The sequence below is a fragment of the Prunus mume genome, linkage group LG1, assembly GCF_029339155.1.
Source record: "Prunus mume cultivar Tortuosa linkage group LG1, ASM2933915v1, whole genome shotgun sequence".
In the NCBI taxonomy this organism is placed as follows: domain Eukaryota; kingdom Viridiplantae; phylum Streptophyta; class Magnoliopsida; order Rosales; family Rosaceae; genus Prunus; species Prunus mume.
The window spans coordinates 12,314,052-12,332,337 of NC_142698.1; the positions used below are offsets into that span (position 1 = coordinate 12,314,052).

Sequence of the window (18,286 nt, forward strand, 5' to 3'; positions counted from 1 at the left end):
TATTTTCTCAACTTCTATTCAAAGAAAAGCCAAAAGGACAACCAAAAAGTATGAATGGATTATAGAGTTTTGAGTCATGATCACATGCTGCTTCCGTGAATTGGAAGGGATTAAATTATATACGAAAACAGCACAAAACAATTCTGACAATTTTCTCAGCCAAAAAGAAACGAAAAAGCAACAATTTTGCATCCCAGATAACTAGACGGTTTTCATTTTCTATGACATTGATGGGAGAAGTGGTCGACTTGAAGACAAAATGATGAGCTGGGATCATCAGCTGTAACTGGATCGTCCACTTAGGTATGGGGGAGACTAAGTTATCTGTAAATTTCTTTCTACATTTCACAAGCACAAGCAGGCCTAGCTACTATCATGGGTCCACTGGAATTATAAATAGAAAGCTCTCAATCACCTCCAAGTTTAGATTACTTCAAATGGCTAGGCCAGGGCAACAACAAAGTCAGCAGCTATCTGGTCAAGGAGCTACATATGTGAAGAGAAAATACAACATAATCCAAGAAAACCAAAACATGTATAGAAACAGAGAATTCATGGTTTGCCAAATGCAGAAACAGCAGTGATCTGCCAAATGCTGCCGCTCTCACTAGAAGCCAGTAAAAAAAACTGAAATCGATGCCCTGCTTGAATACACCTTCTTCACTTGATTGAAAAGACCTCAGTGTTTCAACTTCAAATCCATCTCCACGGGGAACACTCTGGCACGATGGTTGAAGATCATAAAGTCTAGGTTGGCTGGTAGAGAAACGATCCTGCATTCCAAAATAAACTGGATGTCAATAATCCAATCAAGCATCTCGCATATAAAATTTTTAAAGTCAAAATAGCTATTATTCCACAATTCTGAATTTCAAGCACATAGACCATAAAGTAAATAGCAACAGTATCTCACTCGTACAATTTTCTCTTACAAGGTTTATACTTAAAAGGAGCACAGATAGCTGGCCATTGCCATGATGAAGAGTACACATTAGTCTTCTGACTTATCTCTATGAATATGCAACAAAACTTGGCCCTCTTTTAGTCTTAATAACATTACAAATTTATTTTATGCAAGGATGACTTAGCTTGAGAACTGATGGAGACAAAATAAGGACAATCCATATCTGAAAGTAACCTTCTACTTCTACAGTATCTTGCAGTGCAGAGAGGATTACAATATATTTTCCAATTAATAAACAAACCCAGATAGCCTAAGAAGGTAAGTCCCATATCATGCTCATTTGTAGGTTGCACACTTCTATTTTTTCGTTAAATTTTTATTTTTGATACGAAACAGAGTCCCATTACTAAAGAGGGCAGCTAAAGATTACAGAAAGACAAAAACTATTTTGCTCTCTCCTGCTTTATGGTCTCTAAACGCAAGAATGCTAACCCCTATTGTTTCTATCTTCTTACTAATTTGCCTCCCTTAATCCCATTACGCTTACTTCTACTCAGCTTTCTCTCAATAATTTGATATTTTCTCTTTGCAGATAACCCCCATTTGAATACTCGTAACATGTTTCAGTTCTATAACATAATGAAGCATGTCAGTGAACATTACACAATAGCATTCAACAACTTTAGACAGTAGAATGAGATACTGAGTACTGCAGCTTTACCTATAAGATATTCCATTTACTTTGTTAAAAAAAAGGTTCCCTTTTCAATTGTAAGAACCTTTATTCAGAAGGGCATGTGAGCAACTAATAATCTTATCAACAACCCCCACTACAAGGAGATATACAATTCAACTCTTAACCTATGTTTAGAACCCAATAATAGAGAAAGAAAAGAATTACACTTTTTATCTTTCCATTGTTTGGTTATTGATGAAAATAAAGATGAAAGGAAAATAACTCCATGTTTTCCTTCTCAAGCTCTCTCTTCAAATGGCGTATAATTTGAAGACAAAGTTGGCTCATAGGAAACTTTACCATAACAATATATTCTTCTCTTTATTTACCCTTAACCAAACAGAAGAAAATAAAAACTTCCGGATTTTTTTTATCTTCTCTATTTTCTCTAGCTGACAGAGAACCAAACATAGGGTTAGAATAGAAGTTGCAACTAGCAATGTGCAAATTAGGTATTGACATGGCAGTAACATCTATTCTATCATCAGTCTTTGCCAATTCAAACAATAAAAAAAGAGTTTGAATCAAAAGCATAACAAAACTGAGATTGTAGAAGGCACTGCAAGGCTCAAGTACACAAGCATAACAAAAGTTACTATAAATTTGTTTCAACTTTCAATTGAAAGGGATTGAAAAGAAATCCAATCACACCATGAACAAAACAAATCAGACCTTGAAGAGACAAAATGCACACATACCTATTCTCTTCAGAATGGGGATGTATTGAAAGAAACGTGCCGGGGACAGTAAGAGCTGCCCACATACATAACACTAACCCTAGAAGCAATTCAACAACCACCTGCAATTTCAGTTACCCGTTTAATCACCGAAACACCTAAACAAAATAATACCCATTTTTAGAATTTGCCGTGTTATATCTTACATTCAATGGAGGTCCTGAAAACTCTTCCTCCATAATCTTCAACAATCCCCTGTCTGCAACCAAATCAAATCAACCAATCTTAAAAAGGATCCAATTTCAATCACCACAAACCCTAAAGTTGTTGACTTTCAAATCCAAATAGATACCTAACCACGTATATACTAATTATCTGGGCTTACATTGAACGGTTGAATAAGCGGCATGGGAGAGAATTACAACTCCAAGGATGCCAACCACGAATCCCAAATTCAAAGCCATTTTAGCTCCGATCTCAGTCAGGCTATGGCTCCTGTATCGGCTTCTACGACGTCGTTTGCGATGCACGCACGAATTGTCGTTATTGGGTATTCGACAGTCCAGACTGAGCTTTACCCTTCGCTTTGTTGAAGAAGCTGTATTAAAACTTCAAAAGACTCCAAAGCGGTGTCGTTTAAGTAGTTTTTATTTTTATTTTTTTGTGAAAGTTTCATAGTATTACAAGGACACTATTTCCGGACACGACATGTCGTTTACTTCTTTGTCATCTCCTCCGCTTTAAGCGGCCACAGCCAGACGCTTCATAGCAGAAGCAGGGTTGGGTGTTGGAGCTCTGAACTCTAATACTTAAACGCAATCACATAACATGGGTCACCTTGTGAATCTACTTCAACTTCAAACAACTCTGTTTTTCAGCAACTCTCCCACATGTTCAAGTATTGCTCTCAAGCCTCACACTTTCGAATATCTCAAAGCAAATATCTTAACATCCAAGTGTAAGGTAAGGCACTAGCCCACTAGCTAAATTTCAGTTCTTTCTTGTTTTGTGTTACTTTGTTTTTAATTGGGTTTTGCTCTTTTAGGCCTTTGGAGGAGGAGAAATGGATGCCTTGCCACACTTGCAGGCTCTTAGAAAGTTTCCAAGGAAGGAGCTTGTTGCAAAAGTTGTACTGGTCAGATTTGACTCTACCCTTTTGCTTCAGGAACAAGGGGAGGAACACCGATTTCAACCCAATGCACTCTTCACCATTAAGTATTTGCACCAATCTGGGGCTAAAGTAGTTCTTGTTAGTGATTGGAGTGTTAAAACTAATCCTAGACTGTTTGTCGCGCAGTCTGTTGCAGGTATATAATGCTTCACACTAATGTTAGTTTTTTCGCTAGCATTTTTGCCATTATGATGCTTCATGACAGTGAAAAAAAAAGGCGGATTTATTTAAGCATGAAACATGGGGCTATGATATGACAATTCGATATGTTGAATTGCTGATCATTGTTTATTGCTTGATGGTCTCCACATTTCAGAGTTCCTGTCATCTCTTCTTGAGTACAAAGTTGTTCCAGTACAATGCATTTCTCAAAACGTGGTATCAAAGAGGGAAGGCTTTGAGAAAGGAGATATTCTTCTTCTTGAGAATCTTTCTGAGTTTAGAGGAGAAGTTGCCAATTGTTCAAAATTTTCTCAAGCATTGTCATCAGGAGTGGATATTTTTGTTAATGATTACTTTTCCCGGTCTCATAAGATTCTTGCATCCACCTGCGGAGTTGCTCACTTCTGCTATGCCAACTTAGCTGGTTTTCACTTTGAGGAGAGCCTATCTCAACTTAGAAGGGCTACAGAAAGCAACACAAAACCGCATGTAGCAATTGTATGCCTCCACTGCTAGTATATTAGTTCCATTATTTGTGTCTGGTTCCAGTCAAACTGAAAACTTATGGACTCTTAACTTTATTATCTTTGGCAGTGCAGATTGGAGGGGGTAATCTCTTTGATAAAGCAGCTGCTTTGCATTCCTTAACTTCCCGATGTGATGGGTTAGTCTTTGTTGGAATGATGTCATTTCAAATAATGCATGCCTTAGGGCTACCTGTTCCCTTGAATTTGGTGGAACATGGGGTACTTAAAGAAGCTCTAGATATAGTCCAGGTTGCACACATTAGAAATGTACAGATCCTATATCCAAAAGACTTTTGGTGCAAGAATGATCATCTTCCAAAGCAATTGGAAATATTTCCTGCTCATCGTATTCTGGATGGTGAGCCTGCTTTTGGTTTACCAAAAATATGATGCCCCTTGACTCCTTTTCTTTTCATGAATGATTAGAATATGTATGAATTGACTAGTCCTTTTGACTGCTTTTGTTGACAATAATATCATTATTTTTCAGTTTCCTATGTTGCAACTGTGTAATCTGAGTGTCATATAATAAATTTGTGAAATTGGGTTCTCAAAGTCTTTTCCCTATTTTAGGGTGGGTACCTGTTGATATTGGGCCTGCATCATTTGTCGAAATGAAGTCCATGCTTTCAAGGTGCAAGGTAAATAAAAATACTTATGAAGTAAGGCAGAAGAATTGTCTTTTGGTTTTCAAATACTATTTTGAATTAAATTTGAGGTGCAGTATCAATTCTTAAGTCTCTATCTTGGTATGTATGCAATGCATCTTTTTACCGAATAGATTTTAGCATAAGAGTGTTATGATACTTTATCTAAGGACTAAATTTAGCATGCTTAATGTAGCCCTCGAAAAGTTTGTTTCATTTTCAACTTTCAACTTTCCAATTTTAGGCTCCATATTCATTATTCTGTTCTTTCACATATTTATGGTCCTTTATAATTATACAGTGAAATTTTTAAGGTATGTTGTAAAGTTTCAAAGTTAAATTTGGCGAATATAGTGGTGTAGATGCACTTTGTCTGGTATAACCACTAGGATTAAATTCCACCTTGATGTCATATGTATTTTCTTTCTTGATCGCAGTCTGTTCTCTTTTGTGTTTTCAAGTACGCATTATTGCTGGCCTTGTGTGGACTCATTGTCAGACCTCCCTGATTTGAATTGCAGAAAGTCACTTGGATTGGTCCAGTGAAATTCCGTACGAGTAACTGCACAAAAGGAGCTTCTGAACTGGCTCAAATGCTTAATCAACTAAGTCAAAGCAACTGCAACATAACTGTTGTTGGGAATAAGGCATGTGAAGCAATGGTGAAGGAATCAAATTCCACCTTTAATTTCACTATGATTAAGGATGCTTCAGTTGTGTGGGAGTTTCTCAAAGGCAGAAAACTTCCGGGGGTCATGGCCTTAGATAGGGTACGATTCATATCTTCTTTCATAATGTGGATTGATGCATCAATCTGACTTCATTCTCATCTAAAGGAGCTCAGAGATCTTAGTGATGTTATTCACTTCAAAATGTAAATATTTTCCAGCATTTCATAACACTATTTAAAAAAATATTTTCAAACTTCTTAAAGTAGTTATCTAGTGCAGGCATACCCTTTTGATATTGATTGGAGTGATGCCTATTCTGATCCAGCTCAACCTTTGGTAGTTGATATTGGAAGTGGTATTGTCTTTCATCTTCTTCTCCCTTCCTATGGATTTCTTTTTCCGCATTGAGGTTTCAGTTTGTTACCTTATTGTTGTTCTACATGTATAAGCAAGATATTAAAGAGAGAGAGAGAGAGAGAGAGAGAGAGAGAGAGAGAGATCATAAGGATTAGGTTCTAAAGGAAGCTAAATTTGATGCAACTGACAAATTTCTGATTGGAATAAATAAATAACAAGGCTTGTTGAGTTGAAACAGTTGTATAATTTCAACATGCCCTTTATGATTTGGTCATGAGATAGTCATAGCAGTTACTGGTTATTTACTGACTCCGAATAATACATGGCAGGTAATGGAATGTTTCTTTTGGGGATGGCCAAAACAAGGAAGGATTTGAATTTTCTTGGTTTGGAGATTAATAAAAAGGTTTCCAGGATGTGGAAATTTTGTATTCTTTTTGCCTATTCTTATCCTCTATTACTGACAGTTTTACAGCTTTTTTCAGCTTGTAAAACGCTGCCTGGACTCTGTTCACTGGCGTGGGATAAGAAATGGGTAAGGGTTGTAGCCTTGGTGCTGCAAAAAAATTATGGCCTTGTGAATTTGCTTGTCTAACTGACTGTTGCATGAACTTTAATGACCTGTGTCTGCAATGTGCATGTCTGGGTTGCTTGTGCCACATACAATTGTGTGTTTAATGTTGTAAGTTAAAACTTGAATGGATCCAGTCTGTATGTGTGTATGCTCGCACGTGTGTGTTTGAATTTGGGGTTGGAGGATAGGAAACTATGATGCTTCCATTTATAGAATTTGGTGTGTTTAACATTATAGGTCCGCTTCATCATCTTACATATATTTGTCTTGCTTTTGTCTACTTTAGGTACTTCATCGCAACAAATGCTACTTCAACATTCCGATCCATTATTTCTAGTTACCCCGGAAAGCTAGTGCTTGTTTCGATACAGGTTGGGATTGCAACTCTATGTCTCTTTTCAACTTGAAACATCTGCTTCTTTTATCAAGTGACTATCCATGTAAATGTGCATGTTAGAGTTAGCAATATATAATCTGTTAAACTTTAAGAACCTACAAAATGATAGCCCTTTATGCATTATGAAAGACATGCTAAACCGAACTTTTTTCATTTCTTCCTTTCTTTAAAGGAATGTTATATGTGCTTCATATGTTTCATTGTCTTCTCTAAAATTATTTGATAACTTCTAAGTAATTGCCTTGTATAGAACAACCTGATGCCACATTTTCTCATTATAAGTTGAGAAATATGTGGTTCTCTGTTATTTTAAAAAAAAAGGGTACTATGTTAAGTTCTCTATCACTTCACTTGAAAATGACATGGAAAGTAGGGCAGTATATTTGATGTAATGGAAAATTAAATGCATTTTCTTGTCCTTATAGTTTCATCAGTCTTGCATTCAATGCTTATGTTTATTTTTATCAATAATTAATTGGGATTTTTTTCCCCATTTAGTGCCCAAATCCTGATTTCAACAAACCAGATCATAGATGGAGTATGCTGCAAAGGTCATTAGTCGAAGCAGTTGCTGATCTGCTTACAGCTAATGGAAAGGTAAAACTATTTTGCAGCTCCACTTCCATAAGGAGCTCCATTTTAACTCTGTAGTTGACTTTCTTTCCCCACTTCTTCACCTTTATTTTCATCACTGCAAGTAATGACACCATATACTCCATGATTTATACTTAAGACTACACAACTAGAAAATCAATGTAGGTCAGCTGCACCTGCATGACAGGGATTTGTCAGTTTATTTGCTAATTTCTGTTATATTTACTAGGTCTTTCTGCAATCTGACATAGAGGCCGTCTCTCTGAGAATGAAAGAACAGTTTCAGAGATATGGCAAGGGTAAACTTACTGTGGTGCATGAACAAAGTTTTGCCATAACTAATAGTGGGTGGCTTAAGGACAACCCATTTGGAGTTCGATCTGACTGGGAACAACATGTCTTAGCTCGTGGGGACCCTATGTACAGATTAATGCTTAGTAAATCAACCACTACTGAATAAAGTTGTTGCAGTCGCCGATGGAAGTAAATGGAACGTCTCATTTTGCAGTGGTCTAGGGTCCTTTCTTGGTTCTGTTTCTCCAAGCAAATTATCCTTCAGTGGTGATTGATGTGGGCTGCTGCATTTATGATCTTAGCAAATTATAAATTGGTAGCACTAGTTCCAGATGGATGGAAATCTTTACTTATGGTGGTATGCCAGCAACAAATAGTGCAACTGCTCTAAAACAAAGGATGGTGGTGGGATGAATGGATACAATGTGTAGCACATACAGTATCGAAAGAATGAGAGGAACAGAATATGTTTTGAGAATGTTACGAAAGGTTATGATCGATATCCTCCCTGGTGTCTGTACAACAAAGGAACCATAGAACAAGCTTCTACTGTAGCCATCTGAAGTTGCTCTGTGTATCATTTTGATCCTTATTACTACCGTTGTATTCATTGTCACTTGTTTGTAACAATTTTGGATGTAAATTCTGTTTTTACCATATAAATACGCTAGTTTCAGGAAAACATTGTTTCTCCTGACGTAACCATTCAATTACCTCTTGTGTTGCTGTTCTACTGCCTCAGAAAGGACTGGCTTTAAACTTACAAGAAGATGAGGCCTCCTTGGCAAGGTTCTCTTAAAAAAGGCTAAATGGCTAAATAGAGCCCTGTTTGACATAATTGTAGCCTAGCCTTTTCTTTAGCGTGAGATTATTCCCTTTGTCTCTTTGGCTTTCTCTTTCTTTTGACATTTCCTGTTCTCTACTCTAAATCTAGTGCGCACACATGGTTGAAAAGGTTCTTTAAAAGTAAATTACGCTTCCTTCTTTCTGCGATGCTGCCATGATTGATCACCTGCATTGCATGTGGAAAAGTCCACAGTTGGACTTCTTTATTGTTTGGTCTTTAGGGTTGCGTTCATGATGGAGAGTTAATTAATCACTTCGTCAAAATATGCGTTGGTTCATAAAGTTGTATTGGTATAGCGGTATTTTTCTTTTCAATGTTGGAAGAAGTTTTAGTCTTAATAATTTTAAGTATGAGACTATATGCCAAATTAGGTTCCTTTGTGTCTTTGTGATGAGGAACATTGTGTAATGATAATACTGTGACAACAGTAATACTAAATAATGTTTCTTTTACATACCCTATGGAAAATGTAGGCTTTGCATTAGCATTGGAAAGTTTGGGAAATAAGACGTCAATTCGAATTCATCACACATGCTATTCATAGTGAATGCATAGTTTGGGAAATGAGACTTCAAATCGAATTCATCACACATGTTCAAAGTGAATGGTTGATTGTTAGAAGGGAAAGAAAAATATTAATGGCATATCATTCATGATTATGATATATTGGGGGCAAAGAATCCAAATTGAACATTGACATGTATTTCATCCATGAGATTGATCTATACTTTCTTCATATAATTAATTTAGAGTTAGTTACCTATGCTAGGTAAGAGTAATATTTTGTATATTGATTGTATCAGTATTATTTGTGCCGGAAGCATTATTTATAGTGTATTTCAGCTCATCATTTCCGGTCGATATAACTTTCTCACAAACTATAACTCAAATGGCATAAAATCAAATCTAGGTTAGTTGGATGTTTGATAACAACCTCAACCATATCCTTATCATAATGATCGTGTCGATCATTGATATCATAACGATCGTTGTTTATGTTTTATCATATCTAATATCTATATAATCCATTAGATCGTCAAAATAATAACACAAACTTTTTTCTCCTTTTTTTATTAGAAGTAATAAAAGCATCAACAAAATTTAGTCTACCTTCTACTATTCCTAAAAATTTAGGTCTTCATAGAATCACTTGAAAAGTTGTGAAAAATTAGGTCATGTTGAGTAACCTCTATGTCCAAGTCCTTGCAAAATAAGGAAAAAAAAAAAACCCGTTCCCTTTGTGATATGATCCCAATATGTCAATAATCCTTATTTTTCGTCCTTTCCAGTGAATTAACTAATAACGCTTTTTTTCTCAAAGTAAAATTCGTTCCTTTTTCGAACTGTAGACGTCTGTCGGAAGGTTCTATCCGGTTTTTGTTTGCATTTCTTCAATCTCAGGAGCTCGTCCGTTCGATTTTAGGGTTTTCTGGGTTCTTCGAAATTTCTATCAGGTAATTTATGAGTGCGAATTCTCCAGATTCATTGATTTATGTGGTTGACAGAGCATAAGTTGATTGATTATTTGTTTGTGTAGTTCGAAACCCTAGCCGTCGTTTGGCTGCTGGGGAAAGTTGAAGAAATTACAATTGGGGTTTTTTTTCTTTCAATATTTCTTTTGTACTTCTGTTGATTTTTTTGATAGGAAAAGGTTAATTTTAACTCTACATATCGAGAAAAAAAAAAAGTTTTCTGAGGTAGAGTTCAGTTCAGGAGTTGTGATTTGGATCTAAATTCTTGAAGAGTGTATTCTCCATTTCTATTGTTGTTTTCTGGCTTTTTTTTAGCTACTGATTATAGTTCTCTTTTATTTTTTATTTTGAATACTGGAGTTCAATTTCTTGCTTAACTTTTACTGAATTAGATTGTTTTTTTGTAAGCCAATGTAGGCTCTGTTTGCCAAACTGGATGCTAATATGGTAATGGATTTGTTAGCATGAGCATGATTTGATATTATTACTATTTGCCCGGTTTGGATTGCTAGATACACTTCGGGTCTGCAAATACAAATTCCTTATTCATGTGAATAGTTTGATCACATTTGTGAGCTTCAGTGCTTGTTTGATGGAGTGCTTTTTTTGTGAACTTACTTTCCAATCATTCTCATGTAAAATTTTACCCAATCAAGGGAAATTTGAAAACTTAGATCTCTTATGTAAATGAACTCCAAAATGAAATCTTTTAACATTATGAAGTATCTGGAGAAACTGAATTTGGGGTGCATGAATGCACATCTTCTGGTGAATGTGAATGTGTGAACTCACTGATTAGGTTGTTGCCTCCTACTAATTTAACTTTGTGTCAATTTACTGCATTGGTTTTTCCATGCTAAGCTTAAATCCTCTTGTTACAATTAACAGTCTGGTTTGCACCAAGTTAGAGGTCAAACAAAGTATTGCTTGAAACCCGGAAACTGAGAGCATGAGCATATAGGTTATGCATTCAACATGCAGATAGGGTCAACAGTCATCGTGAACTCCGAGGCACATCCTCATCAGGGGGGTTTCTTTGTTCAGGATGGAGGTCCGGGTTTAGCTCCATCCACCTCAAATCACGTTGCACTGCAGCAGCCTGGTATACTTTATGCGATCAATTTGTATCACACGTACTTATTATGGGCTTTCTTCTGATTGTGTTACCTTCCAAAGTACAAATTTCCACCTTCTAATTGTTGTGAATTTGCAGTGAAAAAACCAACCCGGCAATGGGCTGCTTGGACACACCAAGAGGAGGAAAGTTTCTTTGCTGCTTTACGACAAGTTGGCAAGGCATGCTCCTGTCCTTGGTTTTTTTGGTAATTAAATATTTTAAACTTAAAAATCCCTAACTGTGCTATACTTGGATTGCAGAATTTTGAAAAGATAACTTGTCGTGTTCAAAGTAAAAACAAGGATCAGGTATTTTCTAGAACAATTACTTTTGGCTCTTTCCATTCAGTGGTTGATTGATTCTCCTGTCAACATATTGATTTTGATTTTCTTTCTCTTTTCCCTTCATGGTTTCCAGGTCAGACATTATTATTATCGTCTTGTGAGGCGTATGAACAAGCTGCTGGGTCCGGGATTATATTTGGATTCCAAAAATTCTAAAGATACTAATGCTGCTATGCTTCGATGGTAAGATTAATTATCAATCAGTTTTTTCATTTTTCTTACCTATGGAGATCCTCTAAAAAGATTGCAGCCTGGAGTTGGATCTTAGTTTTTAACAGTCACTGTTGGGAGCATTTGACCCAATATCTATTGTAGAGAATCCGTTTATATCTCTCCAGTCAACTATATTAATTGTCAATCCCTATAGACTAGGAATTCCTTTATATATATTTCCTATTGTAACGTTAGCTTGGCTGTATGTATACTTTCCTCCAATAGTGAGAAGAATACAATTCAGATTTCACAAACTGACATCTAAATTGTCTTGTTAAATAGAAATACAAATGCGCAAAGAATTATATGTTTTGTGTGACTTTGTTGCAGGTGGTCGTTGCTGGAAAAGTATAGCTGCAAAGCATCAAAGCTTCACTTGAAGCCCCGAAGATTTAAGATCTTTATAGAAGCGTTGGTTAGTAAAAACATTAGTTTTAATCCAAGACTATGTTCCTCTCTGTCTGTGTGTGTGTGTGTGATCCAATGATTTTTCGTTTATTTAATAGAGTAGAATTATACTGACCACCAATAGCCATGATATACCATTGCCTCTCAACTCATCACATGCCATGTGTTGTGCTTGGAGTGGTAAAGGTGCACCATGGTTAATGTAGTTGAGCAAAGTGCACTATGTCAGATATTGATATATTACACTGGTCATGGACTTACTGTCATGTTTTTTGCACAAAGGAACACCAACTCCTGAAAGACCGGAAGAAGAGTGTTAGGAAACGGCCTTCTCAGGGAGAAAACTGCCCTCCTAATGCTCCAAGCACACTTTCCAATCAGAATAGACCATCAGGACATGATAATCGCACAGTTAAACTGGTTCTTGTTGACAGTCACAATATTCAGAAATTAGGACCTGGAAAAGCGTCATTAAAGCGCAATGTAAATATAGGTGTTAATCGTAGCAACAAAGGAGACTCAAGTACCATGAAACCTGCTAGACAACGACGAAAACCAGGTGATTCTTTTTGTTAGTCTACCCACTTTTGCATAGTCTCTCTTTTACAGAAGCTAGGGTATGTGGTCCTTGCATTCTAATTTCATCCCATTGACAATTTTCTCATGTAAGTTTAGAATTTAATTGCTAGTGGCTGATTTGTCTCAGCTGTGCAAATTGGCTTCTAAGATCAGTGTGCTTTTCTTCTTTATATATATTCTTTAAGTGAACTGGTGTAAGAATGAGCATAGATATCTGATGTCAGATTTGCATGATTCTAGCAACCACTTAATACAGCAGGGAATATTTGAATGCATTTGGACTTCAGAGTTTCACCCTGATTAAATTTTTATATAACTTGCTTGAATCTTTGGATGGTTGAAATTACTCTAGGTTTATGAACTTTAAGTTTTTCAAACCTAACATGCGCCTTTGTGAAGTCACATTGCTGTTCTTGCCTCCTTCAAACATAGCCTCTGATTTTATTCTTCGTGTTTTCTTTTCCTGTGACTAAATTGCGTTACTTGTCTTCCTAGTAATTAAAAGAAATTATTTGAAGGTTTCACTTAATTTGTTTTTTCCTTGTTGGCTATGGTGAACTATCGCTTCTCGTTCCAGGTACAATTGGTGCCATCAGCTGCATTTTGGTAGATTACTTATGAAAATAAGTTGCAGCACCTGATTTTCAAAAGAAACTAGTCAACATATTCACTAGGATGAAAATATCGGCCGATATATCCCTTTTTTCAGGTGTCGATACAGATACAGGGGGTAAGCCTATTTCTTCCCCCTTATCGGCGATATATCCCCGATAACCCCCGATATCCTCGATTACTGATATTTAACGATACCAGACAAATAACCCGGAAATTTGTCTTCAGTTTTGAAAGTAATCATAGGTCCCAGCCACTGAATCAATGTCAAAAACCAAGCTCTAATATTTAGTAGCTTCTCCTTTCCTCTCTTCTGAGTCATTTCGGCTATTTTTGGCTCTTCCTCTCCTCTCTCTGGTTGCTCGGTTTCTTGTGTGTTTGATTTTATTTTTCACCTAATCTTCTATCTCTCATTTCCTTTATCATTAAGTCTGATTCTTGTAATATACTGTTGGGTTATGTTGTGTTTGAATAATGTTGTCTTTGTTGTGTTCAGTCTAATTGTATTTATTTTCAGGATTTTCATCGCGCATTATATACACGTACATTTCATCATATGCATATCTTATACTTAGTGCATTTTGAATTTTATTAGTTCAATACATTCATTGATAATGTGCTTAATATCTATGAAAGTTTCACTTCAAAATTCCATGTTTTTAAGCCATTATCTGTCTTTTTTGTCGATTTTCCCTGATAACTAAAACGACATCGATATATCCCCTGAAATATCCGTAAATTGAAGGCCCGATAATAGTATCACTTGATATTTTCATCCTTGAATTCACATATTCTCAATGCTAGTGCCACTTTCAGGAAATTTGGTATTGGTCTGGTTACTAATGTATTATTAGCAGGTGCTCTCTCGTCAGCAGCATATAAAAAGTGGGAAAAGGCTGCAATTGCTGGGGTTTCTTTGGTTGCTGATGCTGCTGAGCACCTAGAGCGAGCAATAACTGATAAAGAAGTTGAGCAAGACAGAAGTGCTGCAGGTGAATCATTTCCTTGCCAGTTCTTAGTTATTTTTTCTTGAGTGGATTAGACTCAAACCAGTTGGGGAAAATTTATTAATGCCATGGTTCTTTCCATTTTAATTTTCAGGGCAAAGTAGCGCTGTTCCTGTTGGAAAAATTCTGCCGCCTATGCCCGCTTTCGTACAAAATATTGATGCAGAGAGTGGCATAAACAATTGTATGAAACTTAAGCTCCAGTTGTTCCCAATTGATGATGGTACTAGAAGAGCCTTGGAAAATGTGAGCATTGTGATAACTTATATTTTCAAATTTGTTTTGAAATAAAGTTTTATCACCTGAGCACTTTTCAGAGTGATCAAAATTTGGGTTATTACCGTTTCACAGGATAAACATAATCCATACTTGGAACTCACTCTTAGTACTCGGAAAAAGATATCATCAGTTTTGGATCATCTAAATCGCAAATGGGGAAATTCGAATGTAGCATCAGGAGAGCTAACCCTGTTCCATTACAGTGTCCAGAGGGATAACCTGATGGGTTATCCTAGATGGATGCAAGACTCAATTGTCAGCGCGGCAGATGTATATGCAACGATTGGATGCCCGCCAGTTTTCCGTTTAAGGTTCCTACTTCTTTTCAACTCAAATATAATGTCACACACTAGATTACTAAATATCATAAAACGAGTCGCAATATTACCTTGCAGGTATGGTTGGTTCTCCAATGCTGAGCTTGGGTCTGTTGGATTGCAAACACCTGTAGCATCTTGCAGCAATCAAGGTGAGCATGATATTAATGAAGAGAAGAGGAAGGAGCAGATTGTGGATTCAGCTCCTATATCTCCTCTATCAACTGATAATCAGTCTGCCAATATCCATAAGGATCACTTAACTTCAACAAACAATAGTTGTGTTCTCTCCGCCCTGGATTATCAACATTCTCAACCCCAACTACCCGAACGTGGTAAACCACGGTATAACCATTCTCTTGGTTTGACTTCAGCTGAAGAGTCCAATGAGATAAATGGCTACATCTGCGTAAGTCCAAACAATAACTTTGTGGGGGACCCTACGGAAATAACGTCATGGCATAAAAAGGAGGCTGGTGATCAGAGTACCTCAAGACATCGGGGAGATGTGGTAAATGTCCTTTCTCTGCTCCATGTTTTTAATGTTATTAAACTGTCAGCCCACAGGTATGAATGTATGCATATTTTTAACTAGGGCCCAACAGAGGAACTTGCAATTTGCTTTCTGTACTAACTATTCCAATCACATAGCATTGTCTTATCTACCCATCTTACTTGTACATTAGATGTTTCTCAATACGACTGTCTCCTGTTGTTTCTTGGATAAAGCAAGATTTTTTTTTTTCTTTTTTGTTTTGGTGTGTATTAAAATCAATGCTTACCCCTTTTGTCCTCCTCGACTTACATTTTCTTTCTGGAATCTTTTGAATGTGACAATTGCCTTGTTCCTTATTTTAAGAATTTTTTACAGCTTGGCTAAATTAGCTTTATGAACAGAAAATGTTTTACTTGCATAACAATCTGCTTTATGCCACCCCCACCCCCATGGAAAATAATAATAAAAGAAACTTTTTACCCCCATGGCAACTAATCAGGTCTCGACTGTGTTCATAAGAAAGATGTGGATAACTTTACCTCTATTTTTCAAGAACGATTGCAAAGTGGAAGGGAATAATGTGTGGATGTCTTTCTTTATGTACTTGTATTAGTGGGAATCTTATTTTCTAACCCATGGAGGAAATTGTGTATAAATGTTTTACATATTTTCTGGTTTACTATTGTGCTATTTCTCTGAACATTAATTTGTGTGTATAATAATAGGATGACCTTAGATCAATTACTGGCACTGCACTATCAGCCGGGGTGTGGGCGGATAGCCTAACCAACATAAGCATGGGAGATCTACTTTCAGGAGTATCTCATGATTTAGATACTAACTGCATCGATCCACCTGTTGCTGAAGGCTCCCAATGCCTTCAGCAGATCCCATTTAGCTGTGATTCATTTGATGCCGTGATTGCTGCTCATATTTCTAGACAGAACAAGATGGGATGCCAACCTACTATGGAATGTCATGTATCTTCCATCTGGGATGCTGAAGAAACATGTGATGCTTTCTCATTTCAAAAGAATTCTGTTTTCTGTCAAGAGGTTTCCAGTTTATCTGCTGTTGCTCCTCCAGGGGCAAGCTCAGCGGGCTCTGATTGCATGGTTGAGGTATCATTTCACAATATATAATTTTTTTTATTGAAGCCCTCGTGTGACTGAGAAATAGGAATAGTCGCTTGCGTTGTCAAAATGCTTGAAATAATATAAGTTTCCTGCAGGAGATACCTGTAGTAGAGAGGCCCATTGATGATCCCCCTCAAGGAGGTCCTACAGATGAATGTCAGTCTGATCCACGTATCCTTGAGAGTTCAGTAAAAGATTTCAACGCTTTAACAGATATATACTGGGTATGTTCCTTTTTCAGCATTTTATGTCTTGAAAGTTGAATCTCCATGACACTCATATGGCTTGCTGGGTCCTGCTGAAATCTGCTCCTGTTGTTTCATCTAGGAAGCAGGGTCATTTAAACTTTTCTGTAACAAGTTCGTTTATAGGTTCCTTGACATCCTTTTTAATGGAGCTAATGGAATCATAAATATATTTTTTTTATGACAAGGAATTATAAATCTTTTTATATGGGAATTGTGTGTTGACAATATATTTGTTTATTTTCAGCAATTTTTTTTGGATACTTCTGATTTTTATGTTCCTTTCTTTACAGCCTGAATCTTTAGGACCATTAGATTTGGAGATGCCATCTTCTAAATACCATAGTGAAGATTTTGTTCTGAGTGATAGTCTTAGTGGGTTGAACCGCCTTATTGCCAGCAGTCTCGATGCATTTCAAAATTGCTCCTTTTTTGGGGCAAACAAGAGAGAACCAACAGCATCAGTTGAAGCTCGAGAAACGGCATCCTTTTCAGATTTTAAAATTGGCAATGGAGTTTGAGATCTGCCAAATGTTGGGGCTTCAATTGTAGTACAGTGACTATAACATTTTCCTAATGGCGGGGCTTCAATGGGAGTTCAGTGACTATAACATTTTCTCAGTTTAGCTCTGACGGGAGGATTGCATGCCAAAGGTGCCCCTGCGAGCCCAAACGGAATTTGAGCTTTCGTGTGTACAATTCTCTGATCAAAGGTCTTAATTTGTACAAATGTAGACAAATTGTATTTTGGCTTTTTATTTGTTACGTCTTTTGTAAATTGTGTATTCCGGAGCTGATGCATGACCTCTGCAACCTGACCAGATAAATCGGGTTTCAGATACCCTGATGTTGTCGAGTTATTTGTACATTCTTTCTTCCTCACTGTTTATTCTGTTTATGCTGTCGATTTTGTTGACTCTTAACCAAACCAAGAAAAATGGTCACATTGGATTCTATGATAATTTGGATTATTTGTTAATTGAGACTTGAGAGGTTGTTTTAAATGTCCTGACTAGTTGAAAAATAACATGACTAAAGTCACAGGGAGATGAAGTGCAACAACATAATGGTATTGTGGAAGCAAGAAAACCCCAATGTGCTAATGCATCAGAGAAAATGAAAGTATTATTGGAAAATATGTACGTGTATGATATGTGTATGATATGAGTATTAAATGAGAAAATTTTAAATTTTTTATATGGGTAATAACTTTGAAAAATTGAAAATCAAAAGGGGACAATAGATTCGGCCAATGGCCTAATTGTAATGGATAATGCTCTAAACTACTCTTAAAAATAATATTAACGAGTATCGCCGTGCGGCTATTCTTTAAACAAATTATAAATGAAAAAGACCCGCCTAGCGATTGGGCGCCCGGATCTTCTCTTTTCCCTAGCATAATTCCAAGGCTTCTTTTCATCTACAAATCTATCTTGTTCTACCCCAAGGAATTTTAATATTCTCAAGTCCCAGATACATTGACATCATCTTCATCGTATAGTT

General features: G+C 36.6%; 3 protein-coding genes across 7 annotated transcripts; 2 read left to right on the forward strand and 1 right to left on the reverse strand.

The window, feature by feature from the left end:
• Window positions 1–390: 390 nt before the first annotated feature.
• LOC103342167 (membrane magnesium transporter-like protein) lies at window positions 391–2,907 on the reverse strand. The gene is made up of 4 exons (XM_008245765.2): window positions 2,703–2,907; window positions 2,524–2,576; window positions 2,339–2,439; window positions 391–773 (listed from the first exon to the last, which is right to left on the reverse strand). Exons 1-4 carry the CDS (start codon window positions 2,779–2,781, stop codon window positions 680–682), a joined length of 327 nt encoding a protein of 108 aa, XP_008243987.1. The 5' UTR covers window positions 2,782–2,907; the 3' UTR covers window positions 391–679.
• Window positions 2,908–3,062: 155 nt separating this feature from the next.
• On the forward strand, window positions 3,063–8,393 carry LOC103342166 (uncharacterized). Of its 3 annotated transcripts, none has more exons than XR_016125960.1 (12): window positions 3,063–3,280; window positions 3,363–3,624; window positions 3,805–4,148; window positions 4,250–4,535; window positions 4,751–4,818; window positions 5,346–5,594; window positions 5,775–5,850; window positions 6,182–6,258; window positions 6,328–6,387; window positions 6,713–6,797; window positions 7,322–7,420; window positions 7,647–8,393. XR_016125960.1 is itself a non-coding variant. In XM_008245764.3 (12 exons), exons 1-12 carry the CDS (start codon window positions 3,146–3,148, stop codon window positions 7,875–7,877), a joined length of 1,962 nt encoding a protein of 653 aa, XP_008243986.2. In that variant the 5' UTR covers window positions 3,068–3,145; the 3' UTR covers window positions 7,878–8,393. The 3 variants fall into 3 exon arrangements, 2 of the variants coding, with proteins under 2 accessions (XP_088905989.1, XP_008243986.2); XM_008245764.3 differs by having other exon boundaries at window positions 3,068–3,280; window positions 6,338–6,387; XM_089049863.1 differs by lacking the exons at window positions 5,775–5,850; window positions 6,182–6,258 and having other exon boundaries at window positions 3,067–3,280; window positions 6,338–6,387.
• A 1,418-nt stretch (window positions 8,394–9,811) lies between these two features.
• TKI1 (TSL-kinase interacting protein 1) lies at window positions 9,812–17,688 on the forward strand. Of its 3 annotated transcripts, XM_008245763.3 has the most exons (15): window positions 9,812–10,012; window positions 10,919–11,132; window positions 11,244–11,326; window positions 11,408–11,455; window positions 11,565–11,674; window positions 12,035–12,119; window positions 12,395–12,671; window positions 14,161–14,295; window positions 14,405–14,556; window positions 14,662–14,900; window positions 14,985–15,058; window positions 15,281–15,417; window positions 16,128–16,523; window positions 16,634–16,762; window positions 17,077–17,688. In XM_008245763.3, exons 2-15 carry the CDS (start codon window positions 11,006–11,008, stop codon window positions 17,302–17,304), a joined length of 2,220 nt encoding a protein of 739 aa, XP_008243985.2. In that variant the 5' UTR covers window positions 9,812–10,012; window positions 10,919–11,005; the 3' UTR covers window positions 17,305–17,688. The 3 variants fall into 3 exon arrangements, with proteins under 3 accessions (XP_008243985.2, XP_008243983.2, XP_008243984.2); XM_008245761.3 differs by having other exon boundaries at window positions 14,985–15,417; XM_008245762.3 differs by having other exon boundaries at window positions 14,179–14,295; window positions 14,985–15,417.
• Window positions 17,689–18,286: the final 598 nt, after the last annotated feature.

What these genes read in the sequence shown, in the direction of transcription:
- LOC103342167 (XM_008245765.2), bottom strand. Translation starts at nt 2,781, where the DNA reads ATGGCTTTGAATTTGGGATTCGTGGTTGGCATCCTTGGAGTTGTAATT. An exon ending in TTTCAGGACCTCCATTGAAT is followed by an intron (nt 2,440 to 2,523) that starts GTAAGATATAAC and finishes CTGAAATTGCAG; the next exon opens with GTGGTTGTTGAATTGCTTCT. An exon ending in CCCCATTCTGAAGAGAATAG is followed by an intron (nt 774 to 2,338) that starts GTATGTGTGCAT and finishes TTTGGAATGCAG; the next exon opens with GATCGTTTCTCTACCAGCCA.
- LOC103342166 (XM_008245764.3), top strand. Translation starts at nt 3,146, where the DNA reads ATGGGTCACCTTGTGAATCTACTTCAACTTCAAACAACTCTGTTTTTC. An exon ending in TGCTCATCGTATTCTGGATG is followed by an intron (nt 4,536 to 4,750) that starts GTGAGCCTGCTT and finishes TCCCTATTTTAG; the next exon opens with GGTGGGTACCTGTTGATATT. An exon ending in TAGTGCTTGTTTCGATACAG is followed by an intron (nt 6,798 to 7,321) that starts GTTGGGATTGCA and finishes TTCCCCATTTAG; the next exon opens with TGCCCAAATCCTGATTTCAA.
- TKI1 (XM_008245761.3), top strand. Translation starts at nt 11,006, where the DNA reads ATGCAGATAGGGTCAACAGTCATCGTGAACTCCGAGGCACATCCTCAT. An exon ending in CGTTGCACTGCAGCAGCCTG is followed by an intron (nt 11,133 to 11,243) that starts GTATACTTTATG and finishes GTGAATTTGCAG; the next exon opens with TGAAAAAACCAACCCGGCAA. An exon ending in AATGCTGCTATGCTTCGATG is followed by an intron (nt 11,675 to 12,034) that starts GTAAGATTAATT and finishes ACTTTGTTGCAG; the next exon opens with GTGGTCGTTGCTGGAAAAGT.